The following is a 24,084-nucleotide window of genomic DNA, read 5'->3' on the forward strand; positions in this document are numbered from 1 at the left end:
GTTCTTAAATGATCAATTTATTATGATTTTTTGGGACATCAAAAATGTCGTTTTCTAGTTTAGTTTTGTGCCATAAAGTAAAATAATCTGGATTCCTTTTTTATATGAAATGCACTGTCATGTGCAGAGGATAAGTAACAACTTAGTTGTTAGTACTGTAAATGTTGTTAGTAGCAACTAACAACAAAGTCCCCTTTTCCAACACGTTTTCTATCGATAGTCAGAACTGCACACAGTTTTTATTTCTGTATAATTAATGGAAAAGTTTGAGACTACAAGAAAGCTTACAAACGAGAGAAGGACACTTGTTTCATCCTGCTAATTTGGGTACTTGTTGCATGTTGATCCAATGTGTCAGCTGACAAAAGATTAAATGTTTGGTTATTCCAGTTCCAGGTGTGCGGTTCTTAGCCCTTTGAAAGTTGATTCTGGTTGTCTGTCACTTAACATTTGTCTGTCATGTTGTAAATGAAAATTATCAATGCCATTGTTTGGAATTTTAAAACTCATTGAACATAGAGATGATAGCTTGCAACTTTGGCAAAGGTGGTGTTTTCCTAGAAGCGCCTTCAATGAAATACATTGCAAAATTATTCACTCCCCTCCAATGATGCTCCATTTTGTTGTTGTTGGTTACATAATTTGAAACTTTGTAAATACTTGTTACAATCAATGCTTTTTATTTTTTGGTATCCCTTTGCAGTTTTGGTTGCTATTTATTTTTTTATCCATGCAAGTCCTCAGTTTAAGCAATCAGATTTTGATTTATAATGTTCACTATAAAAAAAGAGAAATGTGTGTAAATCATTGAATGGGGTTGCATACTTTCTCAAGACACTGTATATATTAAACTCAAAACATAAAGGTACTATTACGATGTCTGAACTACCAGACACTTCATGGTGTCAAATTCAGATTCACAGCTTACTACGGCTTTTAATAGTGATTTGATATTTTAGGAGTTATTTACAACATCTGATACACAAAAATAAATAAGCTTGGTCTCCTTAAGGAGAAGAGCTTAAACTCTTTCAAACTCTACTCTAGTTATTTTGCTATAGCCATGGCATTGTGTTCTCTTCTTGATATTGTTTCTGCATGCCATGGGAATGGGATTCCTCTAGAGCAGCAACAGGTATTTACCTATTTTTCAAAGGAAATGCGGCTGTAAAAGTATTTGGTTATACAATTTACGAAAATAGTAAAATGAGGTATTTGCTTTATGGGCTAATTGCATGTGGTGGTGTAGATGAAGTTTGCAAAACTGAAAATGGACTATAGCTCTTTTTTCATTTGTTTTTGGCACATTTTTAATTTAATCATTTTTGTTTTCCATTTTACACCATTTAACTTCAAGAGAAATAAATGTTCTTTAGCTGTAGAAGAGTTATACTGTATTTAAGTCCTGAAGCTATTTTTAATTTTTTCAGCTGGTTGTAACAAAATCTTTAGAATTGGGGTCTCTGCGGGACGTCTACGTGAAATTAACATTTTATCCTGAGCAGTGAACTATTTCTTTTTTGTTGAGATTGTCGAATAAGAGCATGCACGTTTTATAAGATGCACACTACATCTTTTACGGTTCTTGTGTTTGAGTAGTAGGTGTTGGGGAAAAGATTGGCCTCTTCTGCAAAGAAATATAATCCCAGCCTGCATTTTGTGGTCACATGTTCTCGTCATAACTCTGGAATGCTAGCACTGTGAACAGGAGCTCCTTCCTGCCCTCTTGTGGTTAAAAAGATTTCTGCAAAAAGCTTTTAAATTCAAATTGAGAATTTTAACCCTTTTTCTGCATGGTGACCTTAGACGTAAGAAGTACCTTGCATAAACATTAATATATATTGTTTGCTAATAACACTATTGTTATACTCTTTTTACAGCAACCTGCACAGAACTTAAATTAAAACTTTGTAATGAATTTGAGCATTTTTCCAATGGTACTACTAATTTTAAATGCAGCTACAATAGTACCTTATATAACAGGAAATGATTTTAATTTGTTTCCAAAGAAGAATAGAATTATCAAACCTATTTTACCACTTTTACATTTAAAATGATCTTACAAAGACTCTTTACTTATTTGCTTTATTATTGTGCAGTTCAGTTAGACTGTTTGTATTCCATTTTTATTATCTATAAATTCATGACCCAGAGTAGAAAATCAAAATTTTAATTGATAAATGTAAACATTTGTAACTTAATGGTCTGAGGTCAGTATAGTATATTCTTTTTAAAATAAACATTTCTAAGCATTCATTGAAACACCCTGCAATCTTCACATATCCATCATTTTAATCATTCTAATGTTATTGAATTTAAACATTAAATATTTGTCCTTGCTTTTATTTGTGTGACTAAGACTTATACATATGTTTTTTGTGTAATATTTGAACAAGTAGTTTATCCATAAGTCAGGAGGGGAGTAAATTATTTGTTTCTTTTTTTCTTTTCTGCTTGTTTAACTTATCTTTGCAGGTCCCAGTAAAGCCTCTACTTCCACAAATAAAGTCTAAAGATGTTGGAAAGATCTGTGTGGTAATTGACCTGGATGAAACACTAGTGCACAGTTCATTCAAGGTAAGAAATGAGTGAAACTACTTTCTCTTAATATTTTTTTCTTTTAACTCTTTGATTTTTCTTAATTTTCAAAATGTCTTTATTTTAAGAAGAAACAAACACATCTAATGTAATCTTAAGCCTTCATGCTATAAACCTATTCTTTAGTTTTGGACAAGTTCCCAGGTTATGGAAAGCTCAGGGATGCTTGTTAGGATTTTAATGCCAGACCTTGAGTTGCTCAGGGAGTGCCCTTATTCTGAAGCCATATGCATTTAGAGGTTGTCACACGTCTTTAAACCTGCTTCCCCAGATCACCTGTCTTCTCGAAAGCAATTTTGAAATAGTTCAAATCTTACTACATAATATGAGTATAAGCTACATAAAGTAAACCCATAGCAAACAATTAACAAATAATTGTGTGGTGGTGGAGGGGAGTTCCCATTACCTGTAAAGGGCTTTGAGTGGAGTGTCCAGAAAAGCTCTATATAAGTGTAAGCAATTATTATTATTATTATTATTATTATTATTATTATTATTATTAAATAAGGAAAACATTCTCTTAAATGCTGTGTGTTTAGCAGCAAAATTCAAGAATGTGTAGATATGGAAGCTGCACAATTAAATTAATACGTTTTACAGCCTGGGATTATATAACTACCATTTCAAGTAAAGTATCATGCTAAGCAATATTTGATTAATGTGTTTATTCCAAATGGTTACAGTTTCATTAGTGTTCATTACCACTTTCTAAACAAGGCATTCTTACTTAGGTATTATACAGTATGTGAGTAGTGGATCAGTAAGGGTGTTTTAAATGGTCCGTCCCCAGATGGACTTTAAACTGGTTAAATAGTTCATTCCATGGTTGTTCCATAGTTGCTTTAACAACTGCCAGCAAATAACCTATTATTGAACTAATTTGTTCTGCTTAGTTGCATAGGTTTTTAGATATATTTTACACATTGTTAACTTGTCACACAATGTGCACTGTGCTTTTTATGGTGATCTAGCCTTTAATTGCTGCAGCTTTGTCCTGAAGTCCAGTGCCTTGCAAAAGTATTCACCCTTTTCAGTGATGTCATATTTTGCCTATATACAAAAGATGTATACAGTATACATTTCATGAACATTGTAATCAAAACTTAAAGGGGAACTGCAATGCTATTTTTATATTTCAAGGTTAGGAATAATCAGAATTAATGAATGAAATACATTTCAAACCACAATGAAACTAAAATGTACACAGTAAAGTGTAAAACCTCCAGTTTACATCACAAAATTGTTGCAATTTCCATACATGCCCAGGGTCATATTGCTGCCCTTGTCTGCAATTCAGAAAGAGGCAACAAAACGTTGGATGAGGTGAAGAGGCCCCATTACTTTGTAAACAAGCAGGCTTGTGATTACATCTCTTTTGATCCAGATATTGCTTTCAACCTCCAGACGGTTTTGTCAACAAATACTGCTTACTTGTTAACTCTGCAGATCCCGTAGCAACATTTCTGCGATGAAATGTCTGCTGCACAACCTGTACTTATTCTCTCGTACTTCACACTCCGTTAGTCATTACAGTAATTCGTGAGCAGTAAGGGCCGCATCAAATCGAAGTTTGCGCAAACTTGCGCTCTTGTCCATTTCAGGACCAATTTTGAGCTTAATTCGGAATTTGTAAAGTTTTTGTATTTCTCCAATGAATTTATTTTGTATTCGAGATTAAATAACTAGTCAGAGAAATTGACTGCAGTTCCCCTTTAAATGCTAAGCCTTTTATATTGTTCTCCTGAGGTGTGCCTTGCTGTGCCTTTATCCTAATGTTTTTCAGTCTTCTGGTTGAATCTTAGCTTGACATTCACTAATTGACCTTATTGCAACTTTTGAGCCTGTATTGAGACATGGAGACTTCTCAAATTCTGAAATCTTGCGAACCGCTATTGTTGCTCACATAGGTCAATCATCTAATTGGGAGAGTTGTCGAAGTGGGTGAATAATTACAATCAGAACATTTTTGATTGCTTTGCTGTTTTCCTTAAAATTTAAACGCTTTCAACAATAAAATAATTCAGTCTGAGCCATCAAGTTCTGATTCAAAATATTCACTGTAAAAATCTGTATCACTTGCAATTAATTAAAATTAGATCTTTAAAAGGGGGTGAATACTTTCTTAAGACTTTGCATATGATTATATCATGAAACTGCATTCTGTGACATTTTCAGCAAATAAGAGCTTTAGATTTCTCAGGAGGTCTCTATAATTATACTGTTATAGAACAGAGGGAGGTTACGAAATGGAGAATGGAAAACAAATCAAAATAATACCTGAGCGGCAGATATAATTTGAAGTGTGAGTTCTTTATTATTTGGCACTGTAATAAAAACAGTCAAACTTGTCAAGACAAGTATTTACTTGCAAAACACAATAACAAAACTAGACAACACTGAGCAAAAACACTAAGGATCTGCGCCTGTGGCTGGAAGGTTGCCGGTTCATATCCCGTGGCCGGCAGAGGAATCCTGCACTGTTGGGCCCCCGAGCAAGGCCCTTATCCCCAACTGCTCCAGGGGCGCCGTATAAATGGCTGACCTTGTGCTCTGACCCCAAGCTTCTCTCCCTGTTTTTGTGTCTGTGTGTCTCATGGAGAGCAAGTTGGGGTATGCAAAAAGACATTTCTAATACAAGAAATTGTATATGGCCAATAAAGTGATCTTATACCATTAATACAGGTATATACTAACTACTCAACATTGCATCTTAGATGCCTATGTTCTGCCGACTCAGAAACCCAAGATGTTAGCCCTGTTTTCTGAAACGCTTTACAACACCTTGACAGGTCAACAAGACCTTGCATCCTAAATAAAATAATAGTACTGAGGGCTACATCTCCCTTCCTACACTATCCTTTATTACGATTAACCAAAGTAGTTCACCAATAAAACCCTTTGATCATTTGTGTTTACCCCTTTGTAAGCTCTTCTGTAGCTAAGCAAAAACCTCAGATTCTATCCTTTATTCCCAGGCTCTCTGTTTAGGCCTTGACCGATGAATTAAGAACTGCAAACTAGATTTTATGACCACTAGCTCATAGAACTGTTGTACCACTGTACATTCTCTAGTTATCTTGTTTATTAAGGAGTTTTTTTGTTTTTTTCATGGATAACAGATCTTAAACTGATAGAACAAAAGTATTGATTCAGTACAATGTTATACAAATATTAATGAAATGAATAAAGGTATTATGGTAGAGTCCACATGAACTCCTTTTGCAAGACATCTACTGATGCAGACACAAGAATGCACAATACTTCTTCCAGATGCTTTACCTTGGCACGGTGTATTACTGTATGTAATTCACTGACCAAAGACGATTGATAGGTGGCAATAGATGTTAGTGCTTTCTTTAATGTTTTTCTACTGTGCATATTTAAGTCCATGTAACAGGTAATTTTACAACTAAAGGGAAATTTTGGTATAACATATTATATAACTGAAGAACATACAGTACAGTAGATGGTAGTGGTAACTGAATATAAAAAACAAACAACAGTATCCCACCTTCTTCATAAATATTTTGTGCATCAGAGTTTAACTCGGAAACTTACAGTGGTTATTTTGAAAATGTTCAGTTTTGCCTGTTCCAACTATATAAAGTTTACACTTAAAAATGTTTTGTCCTTTTTAAGAATAAGAGATAGTACTGTACTTGCTATTGTAATTTTTTGAAAAAAACGTTGTTTATTGATTTAATACCACTTGATAGAGAATATTGGCATATTATTGAAATATTGGCAGCTAAAAATATTACTTGTGGATATTATGGAAACATTTTTGACATTTTTTAATGACTTTTGCTGTGCTTATAGTTATTATAGACAATGAAAGGCTCAGAGACTGTAATGTAGTATATTGCACCCAAGCGACAGTTCAGCCCAGTGGTTTAGACGGCCACCTGCTCCTCAGAAAGTGAAAGTTTCCCAGAAAATCCATTGCTTTGTTTTTTTTTAATAGCCAGATACATAAAAATGTTTTATTATTTCCAACATACTGTACTGTAGTGATTTAAAAATCATATGGTATCATATTGTATATACGTTATATTTATATGGTATATGATCACACTGCAGTTCAGTGACATGTAAGCTACTGTTTCAGTATGACCTCCTGTGATTCGCATGTGTGGAACATTTGGAGACGAGAAATTGCTGCTTAAAAAATCCTAATTGGGAGAAAAGACCTGTGTATGATTTTTTTCCTCATTGCAGTATATAGTGTAACCGTGCCGGTGTGATTTGTTGTAACCCCAACAACCGCATCACCAGTACAACATACATGTATAATAATATTAGGCAATAAACAGTAGAATTTATATTAATTATATTAATACAGTTGTATTAACAGCAACAACAGATACAAATCTTAACACAAATCTGAAACCTTTTAAAACGGACGTTATTAACCCTACTTCCCACCTGCATGTCAAGATCACAAAGGTGTTTTGATTATACTATGAATTAGTCCCTGTGGCATACCATCAAAGTTTTGAAATTGTAAAATAAAAATATCTTTGTTGCGTTTGCTGATTATGCTCGAAGAATCTGTACATTTTAATTTTTGGTTGTGTTTTGAAGTGTGGTTTCATTGTGGTTTGAAATGCACTTATCAGTGCTGATCTTTATAACCCAGAAATATAAAAATAGCATTACAATTACATGTAAATTATTCAGTCATTAAATCTCTGGTGCTTCATAATGCTTTCCCCCTATTTCTATCCTAAATCCACAGTATATGTGCTTCTTGAGCTTGGCAGAAAAGTGAGTTATGATTATTTGGTGTGCTGATTTTCTGAATAAATACCCAGCTGATGAAACCTTGTATATGGTACGTCCTGTAAAGTTACTTCAAAGCCTATGACAGACATATGCAAAAAGCAACCCAAGTTGGAGTCTGTAGAAAGAATAAAAAGTAAATGTGCTGGTTCAGTAAAGGGTTTGAGGCTCACTGGGGCTGTCTATGAAGGTGTTCAGTTTGGAAGTGCCAGAGAGTACATTTGATTAAGATCAGACTAATCAATCCATCTTTTTCTAGCTCCATGGTCCAAGAACACATTACATGCACTGTTTCTTTAAGATTTCATTTTTTTGTATTGATACCATTAAATGCCATTCAGTTACTTCCTGGCAGCGTGGTACATCATATTTGTAACATATTAAGAAGAAACATGATGTACTAAGAAGGAATGTTCTACTTTAAGTGAATTTTAAAAGTCGGCACCTATTCCCTGTTTCAGTGACAAAACAAATTAAGGGAATGAATGACTTAGTACATTTATAAATACTTTTCAGCCAGCCTTTGTAATATTACATACAGTGCAATGTGTCATTGGATGGTTTGTAATTATTTTTATTGTGTTATCGGAAGTCGATAGCCATATTTACATATAGTATATATTTGGAAGACTAGTGATTTTTTTTCCCCTCAATTCCTATCTTTCCTGGGTTATCTGTCATGTGTTAAGTGAGATGCTGGTTTCATAGCCACAGTCAGAAATCTTCTTCTTTGAAACCTCTGCACCAGTTCAATTGAAACTTGACAGATTTTGCCCACACCCAATCATGTTTCAGTCCTGCATCTCATGGTTTCAGTAATTTGTTTTGTACCTGATCATTATCTCCCTGGCAAAATGTGGCCCGTAATCCAATCTAGTGTTGTGCAAAAATTGGGCTACCACTTAACTAGTGGCAGTAAAATTACAGTGTTGTGCAGTGGGATTTCTCCAAAAACCCAGATGTCATCCTGACTGCCTTTTTAAGTTTTCAGTATGCATCTTGTACTATAAACTACTTTGTGTTGAAAATCTATTTGCCCAAAAATTCCAACTACTTTAATCCAAATTCGACAAGTTTCATAACCCTAATTCTAATACTACAATAGAATATAATTTTTTAACAATTCTTTTTCTGCATAATAAAATAGTGGCATCAAAACTGTTCTAATCACAATATAAATTTCAGGTTGCTACTTTTGAAAAATGGCTTAGCCTGTTAAATCCGCATCACCCTGGTGAAAATTCAATTCCAGTATTATACCATGCTTGTTCCTGTATGGCCACCTGAACACTATTGGTCATTTGTATTCAGAATGTTCAAAATACATTGACAGAAATCCTACAACCTCAAAAATGTACAGATGATGTACCATCCTCATTAAACCGATTTTAGAAATATGCCAAAGGAACTTATTTAGAAGGGGTTGATTTTATCACAATAAAGTGATCGTGATGCTTAAACCAAGCATTATACAAAACACTTACAGGTATTTATGTATGTCAGAAAAAAGTTCTGCAAAAATGTGGAGAATAACTATTTTTAAGTGTTTTGCTGAAGTCGTTATACTTTTGTCAAAGTTAAATCCGTACCATACGATACTTTTAATTCAACTCACACCAACAAATACATTTTGCACATAAACTACCTTGTTTATTTTTGTTTTGACAGCCAGTGAACAATGCAGATTTTATCATTCCAGTTGAAATAGATGGGACTGTTCATCAGGTAAGACATTTATTTTACACATTCTCTTTTTTAAAACTAATTTTGTAATAATCTGTGTGTTAGAAAGGTGACTTCTTTTTTTATTTGTATTTTGAGAGGGGTTATTAATCTTTTTGGCATGAGTGGCTTATTTTGTTTATTTGTGTTTGACTCTCCTGCTTACAGAAGCAAGTTACCTGACAGAGTGGTGACTGGGAATGGTGATGGGTTACAGCAGCAGGTTACTATTTTGGTCTCATGACAAAATCATTGCTTGGTTCTTGGAAGTCTCTGCCCATTAATCTCAGTCTTTAGCAGGTCTCCACTTCAAAGGTTGTTGCAGTATACTTTATGACCCCTTTTAAGGGAACCTACAATCCCTGTTCTGATGGATCAGAAGACAGAAGACACCTTGTAGTCTTAGGCCTGTGCCTGTTTCAAGTAATCCAGGATAGGCTTGTTCAAGCTTGGAAGGCCTATTCTGGATGACTTGGTTCAGGAGCAAGGCCAATAGCTACAAGTTCATGGGAGGAGTGAAGTGAATTGAACTTGAGCTTGTGAGTCTGTGCATGTGTGTGTTTCCATTCTTTTGTATGACAGGATTTTTCTTTTTCTGTTTAACCTTGTCTGTGTGTGCATTTATTTTTTTATTAAAAATACAAATTTTTGTAAGTAGTACTATAAAGTCTTGCACTCTAAGTTGTGAGATAATGCTGGTGTATCTTTCTGTACACCTCTTCTTAAAATTGATTTTAGCCAGTTTTACTGAATAAAGCTATCCTCATGACTGTGCCTTTACCTCATGTTAAGAACTCAGGCCTCAGGCCATAAATTCTTAAGAATTGTTGATGTTAGAGTAGTCCTAAGAAACACATGTTTCAGACTCATTGCTGCCTTGCCTATGGTTACGATAATGGAGTTTTAATGGTAGTAGGATGTGAGTGTCACATGCAGTATTTGAACTTTTTTGATCTCTTACTATTTACAGCTTGCTCAGGAATCCCATATGAGATACAAGTTGACCTATATTTAGAAAATGTGAATGCGTTTGTGGACTACAATTACAAAAAAGGTAGCAAGGATAACATAAGGTTTGAATTTCTTTAAACTCAAAATATTATTGCAGTTATCTAACGTCCACTAATATTCAGATGCTTGAATGCATTTGCATGGCAGAATATCTATTCTCTTGTACATAAGAATTATCTGGGATATTCTTCAAATCTATAAGCTCTTAGGCAATTTTTGAAAATGTATTTTATCACACAGGTGTATGTATTGAAGCGGCCCCATGTGGATGAATTTCTCAAACGAATGGGAGAGCTGTTTGAGTGTGTGCTGTTCACTGCAAGTTTAGCCAAGGTAAGCAACATATTTAGGAAAGGGAGTCTTTATAGTTAATCTCTGAGAATCGGAGTGAATACAGAATTATTTGGATTATTTAATTATTCATTACTTAATTAGTGCAAAAACTAAAGTATGCCATATATCAATTTTTCTTTTTAATTAATTGTATTTCATCAAATGGGCTAATAAGAAGAAAGTACACACAGTATGGGATATCATTGCATTAGCAGTGTATTTGAAAGGTTCAGTATATTTTTTACTCCTTTATCTGGACTGCTAGAATTATTTTTACTGTATAAAATAGAAAATGTTCATACATAAATAAGGTGACTGCACTGCAAATATAAAAATGTTCTACAGGTGTACATTTAATGAAAGATGAAGTTTGCAGGATATAAATAACAAATGTGAAATATATATATATCTATAAAAAAAGATATATCTTTAAAAAAGCAGTATAGTTGCAAAGCCTTTTCCTCACCAGACATTTGACATGGTGACACACTGAGACTGGAGTGACTGAACCCAGAATTGGACGTTGCTGTTCTTTCCGGAGGCAACTTGTGAAAGAAATGGTCATTTCTCAGTAGTTAACAAAGGAGAGCTTATGCCAGACTTCATCTGGACACTAAATATTTTGAACCTGTACTTGAGTTTCGCTAGGCTATCCCTCTCGGCAAATTAAGGGCATTAAAGTTATCTTCTCTGCCCACTGGTGTGTTTGTGTTTTTCAATAACTTCATGGTACAGCCTATTAAAACCATCTTATTCTTTTGCGTTTTCTCTATTGTGGCTTTCTCGATTGCTGTTGTCCTAGTATGCAGATCCAGTAGCAGATTTGCTGGATAAGTGGGGTGCATTCCGGAGCCGGCTCTTCCGGGAGTCCTGTGTGTTCCACCGTGGCAACTATGTTAAAGACCTTAGCCGACTGGGCAGGGACCTCAACAAGATAATCATAGTGGACAACTCTCCTGCCTCCTACATCTTCCACCCAGACAATGCTGTGTGTAACCTCTCCCCATTGTCTCTTTAATTTCCCTCCTTTTCCTTCCAGTCCAGTTTTCCCAGCATTCTTCACTTTAATGTTTTTTTCTGAAGATAGCATTAACTTTGTTTTTTTTATTTTACTTATTTTACTTTTTATTTTGTTTATTTTTATCCTATTCACTCTTTTTTTCTGAATTTCTTCAGTTATAATCATGTATTTCAGACTTTCCCTTGGATTTTATAAGAGAACCTTAATACTTACTGTACCTATTATGACATCTTGCCCAAATTTTATTTAGAATGTAGAGCAAGTTAACCTTCAAAAACAGAACAGTTGAATTATAAATACAGTATAAGAAGTATTGTTTTGAAGTACTGACTTACTCTTCCTTCATAACAAGATTATAGTTATTTTCACTTCATTGTGAAGAAGTGCACTTCAGTACTTTAAAGTGATGTCTTTACCATTGCAAATTGCTCTCTAATTTTCTGATATAGCAACTACTTCCGTTTATGTGAAACATTTCATTTCAGCTAGGAATCTTAAGGTGTATCTTAAAGTATTTCGCCTCATGAACACTTTATCAACTGTATACTTGTTTTATTCCTCATGTTTTGTATCTGTGGTCTTCTGCAGGTGCCTGTAGCCTCCTGGTTCGATGACATGTCTGATACAGAGCTGCTTGATCTCATTCCTTTCTTTGAGAGACTGAGTAAGGTGGAGGATGTCTACACAGTACTCAAGCAACAGAGGACTATAAGCTAATGGAATCGCAAGGCTTCACAAGACAGGGCCAGTGGCTGGTGGGCACAGGCTCTACAGTGCTGCTGACAAGCTGAGTGGTTACTGCCCTTTTCTTCATGACCTACCCACAATTCCATTCACAGGAACACATGGCAGAAATGAGCTGGTAGCAGCAAAGCAGTTGCCCTTTTGGAAGAAGAATGGAGCTGCAAAGCACTTCTTAAAAATGTATAGAACATTTTAACACTTGAATATGTGTTATTCTTTTATTTTTGTTTGCAATTTTGAGACAAGGTTGAGGGATGGGTCCCTGTCATGTTTGTTAAAGGACCAGTGGTGATCCCTTTGAAACAATGAAAAGTAGGTCCCTTTTTTATATTTTATGATTAAAATATTTTTTACATGGAGAAATGTATATTATGTTCCCAGGCCCTGTATTGTGGGATATGTCCCATTTATCATTCCCAGTCTTCATTGAATAATTTCTGTATACACATAAAAGCATGTATGGTGCAGTATTTGGGGTAAGGGTAAAAGACCCTTAAAAAGGCAATCGTGCAGATGTAGCTCTAGGTGTTTTTCTTTTTACCCCTTGTGGTGTAATAAAAAAAGAGAGGCAATATCACAGTATTGAAATGCCGTAATATAATCACATCAAGCATACACTATATACAGTAGAATTATATGCCAAAGCATCCTAGTATTTTCACACTATTTTGACTGCCTTTTCTACAGTGAACCAAGTTTAAGTAAAGATAGTCCTTAACTTAAAAGCATTGTGACATCATTGCATTTAATGGTAGGGATTCTGATAATGCTAAAGTATTATAAGTGGAAGCTTATCCATGATGTATTGTAGCATATTTTAAAAAAATGTCTACTTGCCTTAACCACGTTTTTCAGTTCTATGGAATTACTAAATCACCACAATGCCTAATTACAGTATGTTCCCTTTTTAACACATTGTCTTTAAGATCTTTAATATGTGATTAGGTAATGTCTCATATTGGCAGCACTGGAGAATAGTAACCTTGATCCAAAGAGGAGAGATGCATATTGCAGAACCTCAACCTCAAGCTTTCTCTGGGAGGAGCATCACTGGATGCAGAGGAGATTCCAGCTTATGTTCTTTCCCCTTAAGTTCTGTCTAACAGAGAAGCTAGAAAGTGCCAATGTGGGTATTGTGAATTTTGTTTTCTACAGACTGCAATATTAAAGCTGGACATGCTGTCCAGCTGGTTGTTGTTTTCTTCATCTGTTTAATTTTTCTTTTTTTTTTAACAGAAAAAACATTAAAAACTGCCTTCACATTCTGTTTCTTATTATCTTAGTACTGTGGTCCAGAAAAAATACCAGACAAACTTAAAAAGCAGTGTGTATGAAAATGACATTTGGTTTTTATAAGCACAATATTTTCTAATTTTCTCCAGAACTTGAATTTGTCTGCAACATTTTGGTAAGCTTGTCATTAGTGTCATTTATGTCAGTTCCATAGTAGATTATACAAGGAAAAAACCCCTAGAAATGTACGTTTTTCTTTCTGTTGTAGGCAATTAATATGATCATGGAAGTATTTTTGAAACTTTGAAATGAATTGGAGCAGTGATCTCTGGATACTTAACCATCCACCCGTTTTATAACCATTTCCCCCAGTCAGGGTCAAATGTTGCTCTCCTAGCAAGCAGTGGGCACAAGGCAGGGTACACCAGGCCATAACAGGGCACACATACTGTACACACATACGCATATAAATTTTTTTAGGGCCAATTTTCCCTAAAGCCAATTACGTTACCAGTATTTTTTTGGATTGGGAAAGAAACCACACGAATAAGCTCCATGCCAATTGCACCCCGGGAATTGAACCTGTTGCCCTCAGCTCTGCGAGGCACCAGTACTAACCACTGCACCACTATGCGGCCCACCTACTTAACCATGTTTTAAAAAGTCATACCTACATGCTAGTGTTAACAGTAACAGTTGTTATTGGAGCATTATATGTATAAAGAAACCCAGTAACTTCACTTGTTTAAGATCTAGAATTATGCAGTCTCAGTTTAAACCAGATCACACCTTTCATTCTCAAGAATTGCATCATTACCACTTAAGTGAAGTCAGAGTTCAATTTCACCTTCCCTCTTTCTCTGTCCTGGCCAGCTTTAATTGTGAACCTCTTTTATTTTCTTATAGAATTTTTAAAAGTAAGTGATATTTCCAAACAGGTATTTGCAATACAGGAAAGGGCAGCATATAGATGCATTCCATTTAAAGAATGTTCTACAGTCTGTGTATGCAGATGTTTTACATGAGCTTCCATTTGTAATGTTTTTATGGATGTGAGAACAGCCTTCTGCGCAGTATACAGTATCTTGTTCAGGAATTGAACAGGATAAAGCAGACACTTCACTAAAAATCCCAGTAAATCAGAAAGAAGGCTAATGTTGGGCACAAAAGATGGTACATTTTGTTGGAAACTACACCTTGTACTGTACATTTAAGACAATCCTAATTAAGGTGAGGTATGGTGCATTAGCTTTTAGTGATACGATTTTGAGTTTTTTTTATGAGAAATTGTAGTCTTTATAACCAGTCAGTACAGCTTCATGACTGTCAGAAACAAGATGTTTTTGAAGCTAGTAAATTTGTGTCTTTTTATTTGTGTAAATGTCTACATATACTGTAGATGGACTTTCAAACCTAAGCCCAAATTTTATTTTTTTCAGTTCATATATTAAAAAATAACTTTAAATAATGTGTTTGTGTTACTCTTGTCATGCCATTTAACTAATATACAAGCATAACTATGTAGTGTATGTTTGTGAAACTAAAAATGACTATATATGGTAAGGCTGCCCATAGTATATGTAACTGTTATTTTCAATATTATACTCTTTTTGTACAAACAACAAGCATACCTACCATACACTCTGGTTAATCATTCCCAAAAAGTCATTTTTATATATGTTGGGAATGCAATGTCATTTTCATCTCTATTGCTCTTTAAGGAACAGTACTGGGATCTTAATCATAAAGAGTAATTGAGAAAACCTTGTACCAGGGGGATGTTCTACCACAAAAATAGATTGGCAACAAAGAAGAAATAAACTGTCAGTATTAATTCCCACATTCAGTACTCTAACTTAAATCTCTGCAGATTACTTTTTTCTGAAACATTCTTTCTCTTAAGCAGTTTTATAAACGTGGTTTCTTAATAACAGGTTGATGAGTGATAGTGCCCAAGACATATTGGAAATGAATCCTTAAAAATATGCATCTTGACAGAAAGTTCATTTGTGTAAAGTGGAAACTATTTTTTTAAAATAGTGGTTCAGAATAAGGACTCCCCGTTGTACTTGGTCACCAAAGGAGAAACAGATACTGTGGTTGAGTTTAATTATGTGGCTTACTGCCTTTTACTGTATTTTCATTGTAATGAAACATGCAGATACAGGTGCAGTATATGAACATCTTTGGTAATTACACAGTAATACAGCAGACAATTGGCATTAATATATGGTATAATATACTTGTGATCTGGGAACACTGAGTTTAAATTAAAACAATTGTAACCTAGTTGTGAAAGTATTTTTATTAAAATTATTAAATGTATTTTACTGTATGGAACATGAATTATCTCATAAATGATATCATACAATCTTAACATCTTGAATGAGTGGTGTGCGTGCTTATTGTGTCTAATAGTTACCTTTAGATATTGCATATACTGTAGTTGTTACCATTGACAGATAACGATCAAGCTGTTTAAAGGTTAGGACTATATTTTTAAAAGATGTTTGTTACTTTTGGGCCCAAATGTCAATTCAATAATAGTTGCAGTCTTTTTCAACAAAAATAGGCTGAGCCTAACCCATACATTGTTTGCTTTGACATACAACACCTTCCAAGCATGTGAAAAGTTCTTGTTTTTAATATCTTTTTTTACTGGCTTATTCACTAAAAGCTACTTTGTATTTAATTGTAAATAAATATTTTGCTTTTAGACTCATAATGAAGCTGAGCTGTTATTCAGCTTGGGATTCTTCTAGTGAACTTTTAATACCAGCCAAGAACCACTAGAGCTAAGTGAATCAGATTAGGCAGACCATCCACTGTGGCAGGCAGTTATGAGCTTAGTGCCTTATCACACTTCTCTAATTAACGCTGACTCTCTGGTTAAGGACTAAAGGACATACAAGGTCTAAGAAATGCACAGTTTTGACTTACACGCATTGGAGAAAGGGTGATTGGTAATCATTTCAGTAAAGCTTCAGATGATGAATCATTTGCAGTTCCAGACGGGGGACTTTTAGAAGAACAACAAAATATGATAATAAGAAAATAAGAATGAAAAAACCCTATATATTTAACATCAATTGAAATATTTTCTTTTTAATCAATTTAAGCTAAAACCGTGTCAAATATGAGTTTCATAAGGAAGTATTGAAGTGAGACCTTCTCATAATGTCATAGTGGTATTTTCTGCCAAATGAAAATTTCAAAGGACCCTCTGAAAATTAACCAGAATACATTGTTACAGCTGAGACGGAGTAGATGGTGGTTATTTCAAGTGGTCTCCTACCCCATCCGGTATTTATACATTCAATATATTTTATATTGAAAAAGACTGCAACATTATAGGAATTAATGAGATCAGATGAGCCTAATAACCATACCCTTAAAGTTTCACAATGAACACATAATTTAACATCTTGAGCTTTATACATAGTTTGGTGTCTGGGAAAAACAAAACAGAAACAACTGTAATAATACTCCTGTCTAAAGTCAAAGTTCGAGATCCTCTGAGTCAAAAAAAAACTCAACCAGTTTGCTTTTCCTATCAAGCAGGTTTTATTTTAAGAATTCAGAATCTGGAAACAACAACAAAAATGTGCTGACACTAACTCAGAAATTCAGGAAAGATTGTGAGGTGAAAGGGGGGATGTGGGAAGTTTTTTTACAGGAAATTGGGGGGGCATCACTTCCTCTGACAGAAAAGGTTTTCTTTTAATTACATTGCATTATATTTGAAAACTGATTGCAATAACAACAGTGATCTTTCTTGCAGATAACGTTTAATACCAAATTAATTCTGAAGTAAATGTTAATGAATCTATTCTTAGTCAACATCATCTTAAACATTAACCAATTTTGGCCCAACACACTCAAATCTTAAAACACATTAAAGTAGGACATATCATTCATTTTCAATCATACTAAAGTTACAGTATCCTATAATAGAAATAATATTTTTTATTATATTTCTATTATATTAATAAGATTAAAAAGTCATACAAATGCTAAGTTATGAAAAAAATCAAGAGTAGATGAATATTATGGGTTCTACACCATGTACAAATTCATTTATTATTATGAGTACTCATTGCAAAGTTATAAAATAGGTTTTCCTTTAACCCGTCTTTTGAGCTGTAAAACGATTCATACTCAACTAATATTGATTTCTCTTTTACAATTTAGAATTGCATTGATATTTGAATGGCATTATTATTCAGGATATAATCAGTGTGGTGACTGACTTGAAGACTAAGCAAGCAGACTTCAGATTTCATACCTCATCAGATTTTTTTATTTTTAAGTTTTATTTTACTGACTTACTGTATTACTATCACATAACTCTTGCTATTCATTTAACCGACTCCTAGAATATTTCTAGTGAATGTCAAACACTACAACATAAAAGATGAGCTTTCAATGCACATAAAATGGTGTTTTGTTGAGGAAGGGATTTGAACGATTTAAAGTTAGTATCATGTTTTGTTTAAAAGTAACTCCTTATGGTTTAATCAAGCTAAGCTAGATATTTTTTAAAGCTACGGTTTTCAAAGCAGATATTGTCAAAATATTTTGAAGGTTATACCTGCCATCCAGTTTCTTCTTAGATTTTAATTGGTTTGTGACATAGAATAAACTGGTCCTATATGAAAAAGCATGCCCCTTTACATTCTGTTTATATCACAATGCTGTTTTGAATGAACCCAAAGTCACAATTCAGCAACTCCTAATTTATGTTTAAACAATGTTTTTCTCCTTTCAAATAACACATAAATGGAATTGTGATAAATCAGGTGCATAGTACCTTAATTAAAGCAGAGCAGAACAAACCAGTGGCACTACGTTTCAAAACCATTCCACTGCCCAGTATCCTATTATTTTGGAATATGCATGAAGCATCTTATAAAATATTTTTCTTCCCCTATCTTCTCTATCTCCCAATTAAATATATAAATATACATAAATAAATCTGTTTTTGACAATACTGTTAGAATCTTCCAGGTCGCAGACAATTCTTTGTCCTGTTTTCTGGAATTAGTCTGTGTGAAATAAAAAAAGATACATGTAAGTGAACATTCTTTAGAATTCATTTGCAGAATTTTTGAACTACAGAAAAATCTACATATTGTAAACTACTCTAAAAACTGTTCAGAATTATTTTAGTTGAAATAATATATACACCAGAAATACTCTTTAAAAATATGAATTAAAAATAGTAAATAAAATGAGTTGGCAAAAGGTGCAAGAGAGAGGTGATTTCTTGTTCTAGGCTGTTTCTTTTTGTTCTTGTTTTTGGAATATCTATGTTTACAATGTACTTAAAACAGATAGATGAGGTGTAAGATATATTTTAAAGTCACTAACCCCAACAAAGATGCTAAACAAAACATCTTGGGCATGTGGCTCACATTATGAGCCTGGAAGGTGCAAGTTTTAACAAGGCAAATACTATAATTTGGAACTCTAAAATTTTACTTCTTAAAGCAGAATTAGACTCTTTTTTTTAACTTTGATGATGAATACTTTTTGAATTGAGGGAAAGGACTGGTTTTCCACTGGCATCTTGGCAGTTTCAAACTAAAACTAAGTTGAATACCAATACAAAAGAGAAAATCCACATTCCAATCATTTCCTGAATCACAGTATTGATAGAAATAACTTCCTGCTTTCTGTCTTTGTTTATAAATGCCGAAACCAATGACATGGATTTTGTTAAATACACCAAAAACTCTATACAAGGCCTCAAAATACAGAATAATTCTACAGATATGTCTGTGTTGTCTCATCGTTTCATCTAATTGTGAACTTTTTCAAATTAATCCAGCTATGTCAGGAGATAGTGGTAGTTTTGGTAATTTGCAAAATCTTGTTACTGGTGAGTGTCGAGAGCGTCCTCACCAACGGGATCACCGTGTGGTATGGCAACACCTCTTCGCGAGAAAGAAAGGCATTGCAGAGAATGGTCAATATGGCCCAGAAGATCATCGGCTGCGGTCTCACCAAGATTAAACAGCTCTATGAGGACCGCTGCCATTGTAGAATTCTGGCCATCACAGAGGACAGTCACCATCCCGGGCATGAGCTCTTCACCCCACTGCCCTCAGGCAAGAGATATAAGAGCATACGGACACTTACCACTAGATTCTTCAATAGCTTCTATCCACAAGCAGTGAGACTGGCAAACACATTTACCCATCCCCCTCGGACCACACCTACACCATCACCATCTACCTTTTTATGATTTCTTATCTATTGCACATCTCCAGTCATTGTTTACACGTCTGTATTGTTTACATTCAAACTGTCTACATGTTTACTTGCACATTGTCTATTGTTTGTTTGTACATTGTCTTGATGCCCTGTTTGCACTTTGTTTTGTTTTTTACACTTGTTTTACAATCGAGAGACTTTCTGTAAGTAAGAATTCCATTGTACCAGTACCGGTTACATATGGAAATAAAGTTCAAGTTCTGGTGAGTGAGATACTTAAATTCCATGATTTAATTGTTAGTGACAAGAAAATCCTACTCACCCTTGACTTTTAACCTGGCACTGCTTCGTGCTTTGCCAGTGGTGAATTTGACAAGGCCAGTCATTTCTGTTGTGGTCTTTCTGAGGGTGAGTCTGTGAACAGTGCCCATGCTCTCCAGTCGAACATCGCCGCCATGCTGAAGGGTCTCCCCATTCAGAGTCCAGACAGGTGGTTTGATGACTGGGACAGAGATCTCACACTCAAAACATGCCTCTTCTGGAGCTCTCACCTCCACGTCTTCTAGAACCCGGACAATCAAGATGGCCTGTTCTAGATGGGCAGTGCGAAAGGAGAATGTATGTCAGGATTAAAAGAAAACTTGAAAACTTAAGGGTGCTTGCTGAGCCATATTATGTGAAACACATACTGTATGATGCCGACAGCCAAACAAATATGAATTAATGTTTTAGGACAAAAAAAATTAGAAATTAGAAAATGTCACCTGCGTAGTGTGAGAAAAAAGACCTCTCAAGTAACTAAAAGGAAACTTGATGAAAATAGAAACATTCAGGAAAGAATTCACATGAGAACACGAAAATTCCAAGAGTTCTCCTATTTCTTCACACACAGGCTCTTTCTCATCTGTACTCCATAGGAGGGAAGTGTGAGGGGACAATGTGGCTCACCTTCCACCATCAGCTTTGCCGATGATTTGTGCTCTCCAACCTCAACGCTGTAGACACCCTCATCTGAAAGTGCAACCTGGTGGATGACCAGTTTGCGGTAGCAGCCCTCACTGCATATCTCAAAGTGTTCAGAGGGCAGGATCAATTTATCACCCTGGTACCAACGGATGCTTGATCGGGGATTGGACACTGTACACTCCAGGATCACACGATGCTTTTCCAGGGCTGTCTTGTCCCTGAGGGGCTTTACTATTGTTACTGGGAGTTCTGTGAGGATAGGCAGGAGAATTAGGAAGCTTCTTAAAGGCTTGATATCATTATACTGTAGATACCAAGGCATTAATGGATTCCAGGTTGAATGGATTCCAGGTTGAATACAGTCCTGGATCTCAGGACTACAGTCTTTTTGTAAGATCAGACATTTCTTTATGTATAAAGTAACTTTTTAAATATTTCAGAAAATAGTAATGTACTTATCCACAGTAGTTCAATGAATGAAAAGTAAATAAAATGCAGAAAAAAAGAGTGACAGAGAAAGAGAACAAACAAATGTTTCTAACCGGGAAAGAGGTGGTCACAGAAGACTACAATACTGAAATATGGATGTTTACAAATTAATGAGTGAAGTCTTGAGAACCGAAAAGAAGCGCTGGTTCTAATAGTATCAAATACAGTATATTGAACATATATGATTAAAAAGATTTATTAAGTTAATTTTATTTGCTGAATGAAGATATGCAACTTGGAAGGAGGAGCTAAAAAGTGGCGTAATACATTAAGCAGAAAAAGGATGATCAAGTATCAAGTGGAGGCTCTACCACTTGACTGTGGTGTGAGGAAGCAGTGAAAATGTGAAGGCTGGCACTGTATATCAGCAGCTGATTCTAGTTTAAGAACTTTTTTTGTACTACAGTTGACACCACTGTTGCAATGCCTCATTCTTTTTAACGGTTTCTAGGCTCAGTCATTAAATGAGTTTGTGTAGAGCTTATATTTGATACTTTCATGCTATTCTATGGTTCAGATTTGTGACTTTTGAGTACGAGTTACTCATTAGCTGATTGTGATTACCCAAAAGGCACATAACAACCAGCCAAGCATCACCACATCTGGGTTGGCTTTAGTCTGCTACAGTAGTACAGCAAACTACTGTAGCTTCATCTGCTTAGCTTCAGATCTCAGTAAATTCTCAGTATGGTAATGGTATAGTTTTGTAGGCTTTGTTGTCCATCAGAGATGTTAAACCAAGGTCCCAACTACTCGGTCATTAAGATCCCATGGCATTGTTTGAAAGTGTAGGGGTATAAATCCCATGCGTCCTTAAGTTTCCCCCTTATTCAGCGAATGAAGCAGTTTTTTACTTTTCTGTGATCTGTGTAGTTATGGTGGGGCTGCTGGTGTAAAATGACACCCAGTGGTGGATAGAGACCCCTCCTATATGTAAAGTGCTTTGTGATACTTTGTATTGAAAAAAATATATACAGTAAGTGCAATTAAAAAGAAATTGAAAGTATTTTTATTGGAAAACAAACTTAATTATCCAGAAAAATGTACACATGAAAACACTGAATGTTTACCTTCTACTTCTAAGTAAGCAGTAGACTCGGCCTGTTTTGCAACAAACTTGATCTCTCCAGAGTCTTCTGCCCTTACATTACACATCAGAAGAAAATGCTTGGTCCCTAAAGTGAAAGGAATAAAGAAAGCAAGGGTTCCGTTGCATTTTATTGTCCTCTATACTGGAGGGACGGTGTGTGTGCAGGAATTGTAGGCCTCTTTTAAACAACAGCATATGAAGATCAGGAAAACCGGTCCAATTAAGTCAATAATGAGCTGATTTAGGATGCTTTGAGTCCAGCTGGACTGATAACCTATAAACAGGACCAGGATTGTATCAAAAGTAACAAAATGTCAATAAAATTGTAGTAGAGTTATAGAAGTCATACAAGTGAGTAAAAAATATTTTATATAGTTTCTATAATGCAGGGTTTATGTCAAGATTATTAATCTATATTATGACTTTTTTTTACTTATATAGTAGGCAGGCTGAAACAAATGAGGTCATTTGTTTAAAAGAGTCTATGGAATATTTAAAATATGACTGGTTGAGATCTTTGGATCAATTAAATCACTGTAATCAGCTTAGCAAGTGAAATTGCTTCCTCTGTTGAATCCTGTCATATTTTTTATGAAGCATTGCTTGTGTGATTTATAATGCTGGTTAGTATCTTAGCAATGATGAAATAAACAGTGCTCACCTTCCTGACGGATTTTGATGGTGCTGGTGGGTTTGATTTTCTCCCCATTTTTAAACCACTCCCCTGGCACATCCTCCACTGACACTTCACACAAAAACACCGCATTTTGGTCTTCCTCAATGTCCAAATCCTCCAGGCCCTGCACTATCTCGACTTTCCTCTCTGGAAAGAATGAAATAGGAGTAACCATGAGAGTAAGCAGACTTTCACCTCCATTGGCATCAGTCTCCCACATGAACGAAAAAGATAAGCTATTATAGTGACAGAATGATTTACAGAGATTTTTCACAAAAGGTTTATTAGGACATTTACTGTACATGTCATTTCAATAATGAGTCTGATTACATCTCTTCAAGAGCCTTCATTTTAAAATTAACTCTTACAGTATGTGACATTTATAAAAGGATACATTTATCTTTTTGCCAGAGCTAGTTATTTAGCCAGTTTTGTTAAATAATTAGTCTGTAGGTAATTTATCCTTGTTTTGAAAGTTCAGTAAAATCTTCTCCATTGTGCTCTTGAGATTAGAACAGATTTGTTGACTTTATCTGATTTTCTAGTATCCATTTTTATCATTTTGTAGCTGTCTACTCAGTATTCTAAAATCATGATGCAAAATTAGGGTGAATATGGAATTGCAGCTATATATTTCCACAAGCATCTTAATAAGTTTGGTTTAGGAGTTCTTAGTTTAGTTTATTGTAGTAGATGCAGGTAAACCCTGTTTCGTTTCGTTTAAAATAAAGCTAAATGTTTTGCAAGGTTAGTAATTTTGATTTCTAGTTCAGCTGCAATTACGTGCTCTGAGCAGATGGTGGCAGTGCTAGAGTGTGAGTTAAATCTGTCGATTTGAAATGCATCTGGGGATAAATGAAAAATGAGACGGGTTTTCCACAGCATGCTATTATAATACAGTAATTTAATCATATTAAATTGTAATTTATTTTTTAAATGTTTAAATATAAAATTATTTTACAATAATTATTTTAATTTGAATAATAATTATTTTTAGTTTTAGTTTTCCTGGTGAACATTTGTGTCCATGTCACTTAAAATCTACTTCTAGTATATCTAAAGATCTGTCTAAACTAGTTGCAATAAAGTAATGACTAGGTTATTTGAAATTATTATTTCAATCTGTAAACGTGAAATGAATCAGGCTGTTGGACTGATGAGATTATTTTTAGTTGTAATGTGCAACATATTTCCAGATCATCA

At 34.7% G+C, this 24,084-nt stretch overlaps 2 protein-coding genes across 9 annotated transcripts in view; one reads left to right on the forward strand and one right to left on the reverse strand.

Annotated features, from left to right (window-relative positions):
- Positions 1-15,830, forward strand: part of ctdsp1 (CTD (carboxy-terminal domain, RNA polymerase II, polypeptide A) small phosphatase 1) — a 38,704-nt gene extending 22,874 nt beyond the window's left edge. The window contains exons 3-7 of the mRNA XM_006636703.3: positions 2,476-2,577; positions 9,049-9,105; positions 10,354-10,446; positions 11,249-11,434; positions 12,056-15,830. Of these exons, the coding sequence (XP_006636766.1) occupies positions 2,476-2,577; positions 9,049-9,105; positions 10,354-10,446; positions 11,249-11,434; positions 12,056-12,184 (567 nt within the window). The 3' untranslated portion in view covers positions 12,185-15,830. The remainder of the gene's footprint in view (positions 1-2,475; positions 2,578-9,048; positions 9,106-10,353; positions 10,447-11,248; positions 11,435-12,055) is intronic.
- A 1,154-nt stretch (positions 15,831-16,984) lies between these two features.
- Positions 16,985-24,084, reverse strand: part of obsl1a (obscurin like cytoskeletal adaptor 1a) — a 73,840-nt gene continuing 66,740 nt past the window's right edge. For all 8 annotated transcript variants that reach the window (XM_069197141.1, XM_069197143.1, XM_069197147.1 and 5 more), the window contains 5 exons: positions 22,867-23,028; positions 22,186-22,290; positions 20,609-20,875; positions 19,983-20,252; positions 16,985-18,489 (listed from right to left, as the gene is read on the reverse strand). In XM_069197141.1, coding sequence (XP_069053242.1) covers positions 18,485-18,489; positions 19,983-20,252; positions 20,609-20,875; positions 22,186-22,290; positions 22,867-23,028 — 809 coding nt within the window. In that variant the 3' untranslated portion in view covers positions 16,985-18,484. The remainder of the gene's footprint in view (positions 18,490-19,982; positions 20,253-20,608; positions 20,876-22,185; positions 22,291-22,866; positions 23,029-24,084) is intronic.

The sequence above is a fragment of the Lepisosteus oculatus genome, chromosome 12 (assembly GCF_040954835.1).
Source record: "Lepisosteus oculatus isolate fLepOcu1 chromosome 12, fLepOcu1.hap2, whole genome shotgun sequence".
In the NCBI taxonomy this organism is placed as follows: Eukaryota; Metazoa; Chordata; class Actinopteri; order Semionotiformes; family Lepisosteidae; genus Lepisosteus; species Lepisosteus oculatus.